Consider the following 14,925-nt stretch of genomic DNA (forward strand, 5'->3'; position numbering starts at 1 on the left):
ACCTAGCAGCCAAGAGCTGCGGGATAAACAGCGAGTCGCCTGTGCTCGCGAGGCGGGCGGCCTAGTTCCCAGGTCCGCCGGGCCACGGGGAGTGCAGGTTCGCCGGTGGCTCCCTGTCACGTGGCCGCATCTCAGTGGACCAGGGGGATGTTGCTGGAGGTCACGGGAGCACCTGACTATGATGATGGTCTCATTCACTCTCCATCCCAGAGCGTTCCTCCAGTGCCTGTGTGTGAACACAGTCTGTCCCCATTGCGAGGGGGTCCTGTCCTCGCAGACCCGTCTGCTCACAGATGTATGTGCAGCCTAGAAGCGGGGTTCTGGGGGCTCTCGCCGTCACTGAAGCAGTGTGGGCAGAGCCGTGGGAAACGGGAGTCATCCCCAGGCACGTTCCCGGTGAGGCCACACCACGCCGCACTCTGCCTTTTGGTCCCAACTCATGCTGGGAACGAGAATCCTTTTTGCCGTGGATTTAGTACCATGTTTTTTCTCATTTCTGTGCATTTAAAAAAATATTTTTACTAATTTCAGAGAGGAAGGGAGAGGGAGAGAGATGGCAACATCAAGGATGAGAGAGAATGCCCACACTGGGGATGGAGCCCGCAGCCCAGGCATGTGCCCTGGCTGGGCATTGAACCGGGACCTCCTGGTTCATAGGTCGACGCGCGCTCACTGAGCCACACCAGCTGGGTTCTGTGCATCGTGTCGGGGACCTTGCTGTGTACAGTGGCCCAGGCCTAGTGCTGCTGCTCTGTCTGGGGTCCTGCTAGGCACGAGGAGGCTGCCATGAGCCCCGTGGAGAAAGTGTGAGAAGCGTCGTGCAGACCTGAGTTAGGTGCAGTGCTCACGAACCCACAGTGTAGACTGAACGAGGTGTCTTTGAAACACACATAAAACACCTTACGTAGTGATCGGTGGGTGGAAATGTGACCAGAAGTTCAGAGGAGCCTGACTGTTCCCTGGGGCAGTGGCGCCCTCTCAGCTAACTCGGTGCGTGTGTCGGCCGGATAGAACGTGAATCCTGCTCCTAACAAGACTTGGCCATCGCTGCGGGCTCTGGGGAGGCGATGAGGAACGCAGTGTCCTTCCTGCCTTTACAAATCACGTGGGTGGTGGAGAGAGACTTGCTGTTTGAAAGTGGATTTACTAAATATGCCACCTCGCATGCATCTTTCACCAAATACTTTGAAGATGTTTTCTGGTCGAGAGGCTAGTTTATTACTTTATTAAAGAAAATTAAGTTGTTCCTATTTTAAAATTAAGAAGTACTTGAGAAAATTGGTTTTGATTCTGAAAACATGATAAACAAAATATGCTCTTTCCTTGATATTAATATACTAAAATAACCTGAATTGCCATAATTTCCCGCATGCATTTGTGAAAGCAGATGGTAAAACACATTATTATATGCATTGCATTAATTCTTACTCAAGGACTCACTTATCTTGATTGTTTCTCCTGGTGGAAGCAATTAAATGTGAACATTAGGAAGACTGTAGGCATACATTTGCATGTTATACATATCAGAGCAGATTAATAGTCTGTTTTTGCATGTTTATTCGTCACACAATGCAGTGGTTAAAAAGATCAGTCTGTCTTTGAACGTATTTTAGGAAGAAGTGTAAGGTGGTCAGCAAGGAGGGGTGTTAGTTTGCCAGTACTGCTGCCAGGACACAGTCACATGGGATAATCCACGGTCACATCCTTTCACACCATCTGCGATTACTTTTTAGTGTTTTTCCGCATGTAAAATGCAGTCCCAAGTCAGTGACTTTTCCATTAATTTCTTGAGCCAAATTGCCTGGAAGACCGTCCTCTGGACGGCACTTCTCTGCTCTAGCTAATGTTTTCAGGACGTGAGAGCCAAAAATATCTCAAGACCAGTAGCCACTCCAAAGACTTGTCAACATCAGCGTGTAAACATCACCCAGGAGCCAGTGAGGGAGTGCGGCCCGTGGAGCGGCGTCTGTCAGCGTGGGGTCCCAGCGAGGGAGCCCGATGTGCTCTGTCTGCTTGGGGCGCAGTGACGGCAGGAGACGGGCTGTGCTGAGCTTTGCTCGCTGGCCGCCATGTGCTCCTTCTCATGAAGCATTTGTCAGGCAGGAGACACAGGGCGAGCCCATCTTTAACAGGGTGCGGGCTGGGTACTTCAGGCCAGGCTCGCGTGGGGTTCCGTGTGCAGCTAAAGAGCCTCTTGTACCGCATGCCGTAACGCAGCCTATGGGTGCACGGAGAGCTGGGCAGCCGGGCTACCCCGTAACTCAGCCTGTGGGTGCACGCAGAGGTGGGCAGCCGGGCTACCCCGTAACTCAGCCTGTGGGTGCACGCAGAGCTGGGCAGCCGGGCTACCCCGTAACTCAGCCTGGGGGTGCACGCAGAGCTGGGCAGCCGGGCTACCCCGTAACTCAGCCTGGGGGTGCACGCAGAGCTGGGCAGCTGGGCTACCCCGTAACTCAGCCTGGGGGTGCACGCAGAGCTGGGCAGCCGGGCTACCCCGTAACTCAGCCTATGGGTGCACGCAGAGCTGGGCAGCCGGGCTACCCCGTAACTCAGCCTGTGGGTGCACGCAGAGCTGGGCAGCCGGGCTACCCCGTAACTCAGCCTGGGGGTGCACGCAGAGCTGGGCAGCCCGGTTGCTCAGGGCTGTGCCAGCAGGTGTGTGCTCGGGAGGGAGGGAGGCCCGGGTGTCATCGGACTGAGGCATCGTCTGAGGGAGGAGGAGGCCCAGGAGCCGGGGTGGTGCCCGGTGCTGGTGCTGCCTTTTATTATTGTACTGACCATAAAAGTCCGTGCGACCGGGGTTAGTACTTTCATCAAACAAAAGGAACGCGAGGCCCAGGGACTTGAGCACTTTATCCAAACTCACGCAGTTACCACCTGTTAGAGACACCTTTTGGGTCCGGGTCTGCCTGACTCCATATCCTCACCTTTTCCCTAATCAGTCACATTTGTCACTATTTCCGGGGATACCAACCAGGGCCTGTGAATTGGAGGACAGAGCCATGCTCCCCCCTCCCCCCCAAGCGATCGACCCTCAACCTAACTGCGAGTCTGTGGCTATGACCTTATTTGGAGGAAGTCTTTGCAGATGTGACGAAGCTAAGGATCTTGAAATGAGTTCATTCTGGATGACTTGGTTGGGCACTAAGTCCGATGGCAGAGGGAGAGATGGCACACCCCGAGGGGAGGAGGCAGTGGGACCTGGGCCAGTGGTGCCACCCACCGAGACAGGTTCTCCCCCGAGGCCGGGAGGCAGGGTGCAGCCCCTCCTGGGCCGGGCCTCGGCCTGCAGGGCCGGGAAGGTGCGTTTCTGTGGGTGAAGCCCCCGTTGTGGAGATTGTGGTGCGGCCACAGGACACGGGTAGAGACCAGCGCTCACTCGGAAAGCGCCGCGGCGGGTCTGGGGTCCGACTGGAGTCTGCTCCGCCAGCGACTAGCCCTGTGTGCCTGGCACATGGCTTCCCCTGGGCCAGTGCTTTCCATCAGGAAATAATGCGCCGGGGGAGCCGCAGCGCTCTCAGGGTAGTGGATGGAGAACATCATTTGTTTTACTTGCAGTGTTCAATTAAACATCCTCAATATTTATCTGAAAGTTATCTTGAAGAACAGCTAATGCTACTATTTTCATATAAAATTAGAGGCTCGATGCACGAAATTCGTGCAAGAGTTGGCCTTCCTTCCCTCTGGCCACTGGCAGGCACCCGGGATCCAGGCTTCCCTTGCAGCCCTGGCTTCGTCCAGAAGGTTGTCTGGAAGGACGTCCAGACTAATTAGCATAGTACCCTTTTATTATTATAGATAGGTGAAAAATTGAGACCTTTCATGTTGGCTTAAGAAGGTCAAATTCATGACTTTCCCCAGGCTTGTAGGGTTAATAACGAAGGATGTTCTAAAGAAATCTACCCTGTGAATGGACATTTGGTTTCTCTCTCTTGAACTATTTTAAATGTTATAACTTTTAGTATGAAAATAAGGAACGAGGATAGATGGGGCCATGCTGAGCCAGGCTTCGCCCAGGCTGGGCTTCGAGAGACGGCTGCCTTTCCTGACTTCAGCCTCAGAGGGTTCTGTCAGCGTTGTTTATTTTTTCTTTTAATGCAGTTACATTAGGAAATAGGTGTTCTTATTGCCAGTCTTTCCGATGTGATTAAATTTCATTATAATACGTAAGTTGTTTCCAATTCTAATGTTGGAATTTCGAAACAACACAGTGGCACTAACAATTAATGGAAAGGACTTCCCACGTGATCCAGAAAAACTAATTTGAATGCTTCATAAAACTTTATATTTTGGGGTTTAAATATGGAATTGAAGGTAATATGAGTAACCTTTAATGTGTTCCTATTGGTTAATTATTGGCCTAGTTTTGTTTATCAGCTGTGAACATGACGTTGGAGGAGAATTCCGACCTTGTTCTACAGAAGTAGAGGGAGGCAGAGGGGTGACCTTACCCCAGGTGCCCATCGTCTGTGCTCTGACTTTCCACTCCATTGCAGACGTCACACATCTGGGCTCCTGGGCTGCCGGCTCCGTCCTCACCAGCAGGGAGTGTGGGAAGGTGTGAGCCTTGGGAGCAGGGACAGCCTGGGTCAGGGTTTGTTAATGGGGCCAAGACTTGCCCAGGAGCAGAAAGATGTGGAGACAAAGGATAAAGAAACAATCTTGTCAAAATGTCGTCTTGGATGAACTCCTTTGATGTATGTATGGAAGACATAAGAGCTTTCATTTCTTAGAGCTTCTCTTCCTTCTTCCCTTTGACATCCTGAAGGAGCAGTCTGCGCTCTCTCTCCGTGGGATGGAGCCTTCCTCTCTCTGCGAAGATGCCAGGACCGCTGTGTGCAGCCGTGTGCGAGCGTCTTTAGTGGCTCTTCTCTCAAAATGCGTTCTTTTAATTTATGATCGGAGACCAACTTACAGACTTTCATTCGAGTTCATTTTATCCGTAAATCTGAGTCTTGATGATTTGAATACAGAGGTGATTGGTCAAAGGTTTTATTATATGATCTAATTGAAAAATATACACGCATGATTTTTATTTTTCTAGAATGACTTAATCCTTCTAATGAGACTATACTTAGTATAATTTTCTTTCATAATTTAAAAAAGTCATATAGGGTGAAAATGGGAATTAACATTTTCTTTTGCCATATGAGATGCACTGCAGTATTCCTGGGCAATCTAATGTGTTTGTAAATCGATAATCAATATGGGTGACTTCTGAGCTGCAGATTAGTATTTCCTGCTGGCTCCTTGACGTCACCATATAGGTGGCCCAACAGTCACCTGCAGTTGAGCAGGTCTGAAACTCAAACCAGCTTCTTTTCCATGAACCTGTCGCTGCCCTCTGCCTTTCATATTCCTGCCAGTCACCTGAGCTGGAACGCTGGGTCACCTTCCACATTGCCTACTGCCTCATTGATTTGTCACTAGTTTCTGTTGGCTAGACTTCACCGGCATTAAAGATAATTTCAGAATCCCACAAGGTTAAGGATATGTTTCCTAGATATCAACCACAGAGATATGTCTGGTTCATAGAAGCTCTCAGCAAACATTTATTGAGTGAATCAAGAGTCTCAGTGTTTAGAGTTGATTGTGTCTGATACACTTTATGTTCATTTACACATATTATTAACCTTTCAGCTTGGTATGTGTCTGACTACTCATCTTCTTACTATTTCTCGAGTTCCCTGATTTAAGACGTTATATAATGCCTGACACTGTAAGAACTCAATATTTTTAAATGAATTACTGCATTGACTGGAGAAGTATAAATAGTGATACACTTTTATAGAGGCAGTCCAGGAAATGCTATTTCTTGGTCAACTTATAATAAAATCTTAAGGTATGCTTTGTAGCAAAGAAAGAAAATGTATGACTTTTACATTTTTTTTTGAGTAAACTTTTTTTCTTTGTTTCAAATTTCTTTATTAATATTATGGTTTTTAAAAATCTCATTGGACAAGCAATAAAAAGAAATGGTGCCTAGAAATCGCCAACATATGGGATTTGCATACATTTACCTTAAGGGTGTAATTCCTTTACACTTAGATGAATGAAAAAACTGATGGAAATAAAGTATTTCACCAGGGTATTAAATCACCATTAAAAAGTACAGTTGTTAATTCTGCTTATCTTATCTAAATCCAAGTTTTAAACCACTGAGGTTATTAATTCAAAATCTGCCTGTCTATTATTCCACTTTTTTTGTGCCTCTCTTTTCTCTTCTTTTTATTTCACTAGATTAAATTGTATCACATGAAACCTATATTCTTTCCTTTCTATTTTAAAACTTTCTTAAAATATTGCATGCTACGAAAGGTTTATTTCAATGGCACTGTTTATCATTAGTTTTTTTTTAACATTTTATCAAACGCTTCCTGAAAATCTCAGCATAGAGTGGTAGGTTTACATTCTCTTTGTAGAGCTACTTTACCTGCGTAGGTTGTGCTTGCTCTTCGGTAGCTGCAGTTTGCCCACAGGTTCATTGGATGTGCCGGGGCTGAGGTGCAGAGCGAAGCAGCGTCAGGCTAGTCTGCCTGTCGTGCTGTTGTCCAACATCTGAGACATCACGTTCGCCTTCAGGTGGCAGAGTTTGACGTTAGTCTTTGGTTATGGTTACCAGCTGGTTTGTGTTAATAACATTGATTCTATCTGCATTTTTCAAAGTCAGTGATCACTCAGTCCTTGTGCCTTTAATCCACATCAATTCCTCCGACCAGGGCACCATCGTCCAAAGAGCCTTGTCCACCCGCTGTCTTCAAGGCCTCTGCTCGCTCCTCCTCCTTCCCCATCTCCCGGGTCACTGGCTGCTGCCTCCAGGGCAGCGCTTCGGTCCCTGGCAGACCTGCTGATCTCCTCACCCCCGACTTCGGGGGCCTTACTGATTTTTTACAGAGAGGAAGGGAGAGGGATAGAGAGTTAGAAACATTGAAGAGAGAGAAACATCGGTCAGCTGCCTCCTGCACACCCCCCACTGGGGATGTGCCCGCAACCAAGGTACATGCCCTTGACCTGAATTGAACCTGGGACCCTTCAGTCCACAAGCTGGCACTCTATCCACTGAGCCACACCGGTAAGGGCGAGTATGAACTTGTTTATGCTGCACGACTTGTGCCTATCAGCCTCCCTGTTGGAGATGCACTTTTCTGAGTCCTGGGAAGATGGGCTTTGGTGTACTTCAGCTTACTCCTGCAGCTCTACTCACACCATTGCTGTCGTCCTTCTCCTGCCACTCTGAGGGGCCTAAGTGTTCATCTGGCTTTCTCAGTCCAGAAACTGGCGTGGCTGCCTCGCCATGGGGAAGCCCATCTCCGCGCTGGTGCAGAAGGGCCGTGGGGTCGCCTTCTGATCCATGCAGACGAGGCATGTTGGAGGCGTGTGCAGTGGGAGTCAGTGATGTAGGTCAGAACCCTGGCAGGGCATTCAGCTGGGGCTCATGAAGGGACTGCTTTTTAGGTCATAGACATACCTTGTTCAGGAGGAATGTACTAGGATGGGACAGTGTATTTAGGTGACATGGACGGGTAGGTAGAAGGCAAGGATAATTAGAAGACAGAAACAGTTCTTCAGTTTCATTGAAATGATTGACTCACAGGTAAGCTTACGGTGTACGACTTGATGATTCATACACCTGTGTACTGAGAAATGATTACCCCAATAAGGTTAGTTAACACTCCATCCCCTCCCATAAGTACCTCTTTTGCGGGTGATAACTTTTAAGATCTGCTCTGTTACCAACTGTCAAGTATGTAATGCAGCAGCGTTCATTCCAGTCACCCTGCTGTACCTGAATTAGGGCTTCAGGACTTACTTATCTTACGGCCAGAGGACTGTGCCCTGTGACCAACCGCACCTCCCCCCACCTGGCCCCGTGCCCCACCCGTGGAATACCTGACAACCAGTGTCTCTCTCTCTCCCTCCCTCCCTCTTTCTCTCTCTCTCTCTCTCTCTCTCTCTCTCTCTCTCTCTCTCACTTTCTTGCGCGCTCGCTCTCGTTTTGCTTCCCCAGGATGTTGTATGCTTGGGATTTGATGGCACGCAGCCTTTTCAGACTGCCCTCAGCACTGTGCATTTGGGAGTGGCTCATCCCTTCAAGGCTGGGTAGCTGCTGGCTTTTAATGCTGAATCACATCTAACGCCGTGGACGGGCCACAGCGTGTGCGCCTGCTGTTGCAGGGGACCTTGGACTTGCTGTTTGGGCAAAGGGTCATGAGTAGAGCTGCTGTCAACAGTCACAGGCAGGCTTTGGTTCGGACATACGTCGTCGTGTCAGTTAGGTGACCCCTAGTAGTGAGCCCCGGATCACGTGGTGAGACTGTTCTGAGCTTTAGAAGACATTGCCAGGAAGGCTTCCAAGCGACCACCGCTTTGCATTCTTATCAGCAGCGAGTGGGGATCCTTGTTACGCGGCAGCCTCACCGCCAGCTGGTCCTCGGTGACTGTGACTGCAGCCATTCTACTAGGGGTATAGTGAAATCTCACTTCTCATTTCACCGTCCGTTCATTGACAGTTGAGCATCTTTTCATGTGCTTATTTGCCATTCATTTATCTTCTTTGGTGAAGTATCTGTGTAGATACTGGATTTACTTTTAATTGGTTCGTTTTTCTTGTTGAGTTTGAAGCATTCTTTGTCTATTTTGTCAGATGTGTAATTTTGTAATTTGGCAAATAAGACTTGAATAATAATCCCTAACATGAAATGAGATGACAAGGAGGGATGAGTCAATATGGCTCTTTATTTTCTGCCTGGGTTTCTGAGAAAAGGGATAGTAACAGGAAATGGAAAGTGGGAGTTAAAACCACTTTGGGAAGAAATAGGGAGGACAAGGATCATTGAGTTTTGAGTCAAGAGGGAGCTTGTGGTGGTGGAAGAACATCCGAGGACTAGAGATCTCACATACAGGAAGACTCCTGGTTTAGATCTCTCTGCCACCATCATTGCTCATTGAAGAGAAAGCAGAAGTGGCACACACACAGGCAGTTAGGATGAGAGCTGGAAAGTTGGGCCACAAGAGTGACGGGAGGAAGTGTAAAGAAGGAATCAAGCATCAGCTCCCCGCTGTGTTGTGGGGGAGATGCTCCAAAAGCATGCACTGTGCATTGTCTGTCTTCCTGAAGGTCAAGTCAGAGGTCATCTCCCTTAACACCCTGTTTCTTTTGTGTCTGGGACGGCAACTTGCTCGTCAGGGGAGCTCTCTCTTTAATGAGTCGGATGTGTCACCCCTTGTAGAATTTGAGTAGAATTTTATAGCATTGGGGCTCTTGCAGGGTGAGCATAGGTTCTCATTGAAAAAATCGATTACCAATATCCAGTCTCTGGCTCTAAATCTATATTTCCATAGCTCTCCCTTTATCTACCGCTCTCTCTATAAATCTGTTGTTTCAGTCACCTAAGTACTGATTTCACTGAAAGAAGTCACCTGCCTTCTCAGTTACACTGTCCTGTTGTGGAGCCGTCAGAGTCGTGACTTCCGTCCCCTGCAGTCACACCCGGGAATCCTGTGCCTCGTCTGGTGGGAAGCACCAGCCTGTTTGCTGGGGTCAGACAGGTTTACTTTTTTCTTTTTTTAAATATAATTTAATTAATTTCAGAGAGGAAGGGGGGGGGGAGAGAGAGAGAGAAATCAATGATGGGGGAGAATCATTGATCGGCTGCCTTCTGCACACCCCAAACTGGGGATCAAGCCCGCAACCCGGGCATGTGCCCTTGACCGGAATTGAACCCAGGACCCTTCAGTTCTCAGGACAATGCTCTATCCACTGATCCAAACTGGCTAGGGCTACGTTTTTCTTTACAAAGTAGAATCTGTCTATTGTCCTTTTCACCCACCCAGCCCTAAGGCTGGCAGTTCTGTTGAGTAATTACAGTGAGGTGCAGTAGTAGAAGCAGCTGCCGGTCCTGAGTGATAATTGGGGGAACCTGTTGGGGATTTGGTTCACAAGGTGGCGTAGCAACAGAAGCACCAAATGCAAAGCGTGATTCTCTGTATTCAGTGTGAAAACGTGGGAGTGCTTTGAAAATCCTGGGTGGATTAAGGGGCAGCTGTCATCAGACGAGGAAATCATTTCGGTGAAATAGACGACGGACGTAGAATATCGGTGAACACATTTCATGATGACTCTGCACGGACAGATTCAGTGCCCCAAGCAAGGGTCGAATTTGTGTTGTAAACAATCAATGATAAGAACGTGCTCATGAACCATGTCCGGGACCTGACATGTGCCAGTGGCACGTTCTCCCGTTTGGTGCTGTCACAGAGCGTCCTTTACCGGGGGTATTAAACCCAGGGTGGCTGTGCACACACCACACACGAGTACTCTGTAGGGCGTGACTGCGCAGCTGGGACACGGCCTCAGTTCAAGTGGAACGTTGCCAGGGACCGTTGGAACACAGCTGTTTTGTGATGTAATGTTTGTAGTTTTAAATCACTGAGGTTCTAACTTCTTTTTCTGTTTTCTATGGTGGTAACATATATAACAGGAAACTGCCATTTTTGCCATTTCCAGTGTGCCCTTCAGGGGCGTTGATTGTACTCACGGTGTGCAGTCATCACTCTGTCTACTTCCAGAACATGCCTTCCCTCAAAGGAGAAACTGTACCCATTAAGCAACACTTCCCCATCCTCCCCTTCCCAAGCCCGGACCCCTCAATGCCTCATCTCCATGCATCTGCCCCTTGGCATGTCGTGTGGATGGAAATGCAGGGTGAATGTCTGTCCTTCGGACTGGCCTATTTGACTTGTTTTTAAGGCTTCTTCATGGGGTACATGTGTCAGATCATCTTCCCTTTTTATGCTGGATATTACTCCATTGTATGCATACACATTTTTATATTCTTGTATTTATCATATTTTAAATCAGTACTATTATATCTTTTATGTATATAAAGATGTCATATGGGTTAATTTTATTCTTTTCAATTCCTTTACAGGTTTGACAGATGAAAAAGTGAAGGCATATCTTTCTCTTCACCCTCAGATATTAGATGAATTTGTATCTGAAAGTGTTAGTACGGAGACGGTAGAGAAATGGCTGAGGAGGAAGAACAACAAAGCAGAAGGTGAGATCATTCAGACTGAATGTGGATTATTTCCCACTTTATAGTGACAAAGGACAGGCATTTAGTAGACACTGGAAAGGAAACATGGGGTAGACAGACAGTAGCTTGTTAGCTTTGTGATCGTTTCATTCTGCTTAAAGAGAGAACTTGACGTTAGAGTGAGGGGGACTAGACAGAAAAGAAAGATCCTTGACTAAAAAATATCTTGACAGGTAATTCTTGAAAATTTATTTAGATGTGAACACATTGAAAAATGAAATGTTAGACTTGGTTTTATTTAATGATGATTATTAATGATTCTAAAAAATTGTTTGTATTGCACAGCTATATTTATGTTAATATATTTTGCCAAAAGAAGTCTTCACGCAGTTTTTACCTGGGCACAGTAGGAAAACTGATGACGTGCCGTTGGATTGTCACTCAGATCCGTCCACGGAAGAAGCAGCTCTGATGAAAAAAGACGTGGGCTCAGGAGGGATGTGAAGTCCATTTCCTGCCAGATGGAATGCACATATTAATATGAGGATCTGAGGAATGTCATATAATTTTGGTTTTATATAAATTGCATTTGGCCAAATATTCATTTCTAAGAATATTGTTTCAGAGTGGAAATTAATTTTAAATATGATTTTAAATAAACGAAGACCTTTTATTTATTAAAAACACCAAAATAAATACTGTTCTTCTGGGAGTGTGTTTAGTGTAGCAAAGCGCTATGTTTAACGCTGAAGGATCGTTGTTGAGAAGCTGTGCTGTTAGGCGGGTGCTGCTAGCATGTGCTCGGCGCTGATGCTCCTGGCTCTGGTTTTGAAGTTTCTGCATTTGGTACTCGAGAGAGGGATTGATGGAGCTCAGATGATCTAAAAACTATGGGCAGCGGAGATTAAACATGGCGGCAGAGTAAGCGGATGTGCACGAACATGCCCCCAGGAACAAGCTGGTATTACAGCTAAAACACAGAAAACTTCCTAAGTATCACTGGAAAACTCGCAGGAGAGAACCCTGATACCCGAGGACCGGAAGTGGAGACCGCATAGAGACTGACATGTCTCTATAAGAGAAAGCTCTGCAATAAAAAATAAAAATTATGAGCAGCAGTGATATGTTTTATGGCCAATACTTTTTATTATAATTCTATGTCTATTCAGTAGCAGACCACGTAGCTATTGGTGTATTTATAAATGTCAAATAATTAATAATAAAAATATTGGAGCTTTCAGCTGCCTTAAATATGTTTCATCAAATACATGAAGTTACTTTTTCTTTTTTTACTCAAAGAATGTTACGTATTTTTTGCCTGTCCATCATTCTAGAAATAAGATTTAATATTCATTCAAGTATTTCATGCTTTTTTTTTTGAAGGAGTGAGATTTCAATTATGCTCCTAAATTGCAGACTAAATAGTGTTTGTTCTGCTTTGTATGTGACAGTTGTTTTCTATGCACATGTGTGCGTTGTAGACGATTCAGTGACCAGGGCATGAATCAGTTTGCAATGTTAGATGGTTTTAGCGAGCAGGACCCTGATGAGTGGGGCAGTGACTATAAGTACACATCACAAGGAAGGAAAAAACAGGTCGTTGAAATGGTTTACTTGGAACTTCATTTGGTGCTCTCTCTCCTTTCCCTGAAAAACCTTCTCTCAGATACAGAAACTACACTTTCACTTAAATAGAACTTTCATATCATTTTTCTTTGTAATACAAAACAAGAAAATGTGTCAAATGTCTTGATCTGAACTAAAAGCAAACGAGTTCACCATCTATCCCTTAAAAGCTTCCTGGAGATTTAACATTGGCCTGGATTATTTAACCAAAGGTTGGATAATAATTTCTAGAAACATTTATTTGAGTGGTGACTATAGCAGGAATGTGACCAGGTTCTCCTCATTGCTCTGGCTTGCCATTTAGTGTGTCAACAAATAGATATTTATTGAATACCTGGGTATGTAATTGTGGAATAAGCAATATATAAACTTGATCCCCTCAAGGTCATTTTCTTACAGGGAAGACAGATGATAAACAATAAGATTATTTCAGATTTGTTGACTGTGTATTTGAAAATATCTAGCAAGTAGAAATTTTTTAAAATTTTTATTTTTATTGATATCAGAGAGGAAGGGAGAAGGGAAGAGAGATAGAAACATCAATGATGAGAATCATGGATTGGCTGCTGCTTGCACGCCCCCACACTGGGGGTTGAGCCCACAACCCGGGCATGTGCCCTGACCGGGAACCTAATTCTGACCTCCTGGTTCCTAGGTCGACCCTCAGCCACTGAGCCATGCCAGCCAGGTACTTGCAGATGTCTTAACACAGTAGCTCAGTCTTTTAAAACCAAAGCAAAAACGGTCTCTCCCATGTTGGTGAAATAGCAGGAGTAACGTTTTGCTGGAAGCTTTCATAGAACCTCGTGGCATCTTTCCGAGTGGAGTAGGTAACTGTTCCTCTTGGCTGTGGCACGTGGTAGAACATGAGTGTGTGTAGGGAGAAGGGCACGTTGAGTGAACAAGACTCAGGAAGGGGAGCTCCCTGGTGCTGTCGGGAGAGAGGATCCCCAGTGACTCATGCAGCCCAGGCAGCCAGCAGAGGGGCCCAGGAAGGGCTGCCCCCACACCTCACACCTCCACCAGTAGGCGACAGTGATGAAAGGAAGGGTCTGCCTTCAGGAAATTATAAATGTTTTTGCAATCGATCTCAGGCTCAGGGTTTTAAAAGCCCAGGGTCCTTAGATCCATCATAGTCAAAACTCCGCATTTGAGAGTGTATCTGATGCTTTTCGTTTAGAGAGTTCGTCTAAAACAGATCAGCAACCATATATTCACTTCCCTAATTCAATATGTATGAGAATTATTTGAGGTGGGCTTGTTAATAATACTTCTCCCAGCCTTACCATTTCAGTAGGAAAATGTTTTTTATTGGATTCCAGTGATGTATTTTTGTCATTTCATTTGTGCTCTCTATTTACTCTCAATAATTTGCTCTGCTCCCATAATTTGTGGATTGAATAAAGCTGTGATTTTTAGAAGACAGTGTTTCTAGCAATATTATAACGTTTGGTAAATATATTTGGGATCAGACAACTCTACATTGAAATGTGGGGCCCACCTCTGAATCCTTAGCAGAATGTGGCTGCGCATATCACTGGTGTGTGCCTTGTGCTGCTGAGTGATATTTATCCATTTCTCTGCTGAAGCACATTCAGTTGCTTCCAGCTTCAGAGAATTCTGAGTGACATTCGTGCTGTCTTAAGTCACACCCTAGAATGAGAAATGCTGGCGTTAATTGCTTTTACTGGAGTACTTTTATGTGTTGACCAACTTACCTCATGTTTTTGTCTCTGGTGAGATTTGAATTTCACTCTGATAGAGGTCTGTGGTCTTCTGAGTCTGTCTGAGACTGGTGTTAATACGTGTGAAAAGTGCCCCTATGTCATACTTACCCTACTTCGCTTCCATTTCATAGAGAGAGATTTTGTGTACTAGCTTTTAAATTTTAAGAAGGAATCATTTAATCCCTTTTAGTAACAGAGCTCTCCATGCATTGGCTGCGTCTCTAATATCTTTTGCAGTGTTGGACATAATGGGCCACATTAAATCTCACTTAATGAATAAAAGATTGAATGAGTGAATAAATAATTTAAAAGCATTCATGTCTATTATGAGATTAATTTTGACACAGGGTTGATAGCAAGATGAAGTTGTATTTCTTAGCACATTATGTTAAAATATAGGCTTTATATTAATTGGAAACTATAGTCTTTATTTTTTTATTTTTTATTTTTTTAATTAAATCTTTATTGTTCAGATTATTACATTTGTTCCTCTTTTTTCCCCCCCATAACTCCCCTCCTCCCAGTTCCCGCCC

The 14,925-nt window shown here is 45.6% G+C and overlaps 1 protein-coding gene across 3 annotated transcripts in view; it reads left to right on the plus strand.

Moving 5' to 3' along the window:
* The window catches only part of PDE10A (phosphodiesterase 10A), a 138,455-nt gene that overhangs the window by 75,704 nt on the left and 47,826 nt on the right, over nt 1-14,925 (plus strand). For all 3 annotated transcript variants that reach the window (XM_036317604.1, XM_036317602.1, XM_036317603.1), the window contains exon 2: nt 10,932-11,060. In XM_036317604.1, coding sequence (XP_036173497.1) covers nt 10,932-11,060 — 129 coding nt within the window. The remainder of the gene's footprint in view (nt 1-10,931; nt 11,061-14,925) is intronic.

This window comes from Myotis myotis, unplaced genomic scaffold, assembly GCF_014108235.1.
Source record: "Myotis myotis isolate mMyoMyo1 unplaced genomic scaffold, mMyoMyo1.p scaffold_m19_p_7, whole genome shotgun sequence".
Classification (NCBI taxonomy): Eukaryota; Metazoa; Chordata; class Mammalia; order Chiroptera; family Vespertilionidae; genus Myotis; species Myotis myotis.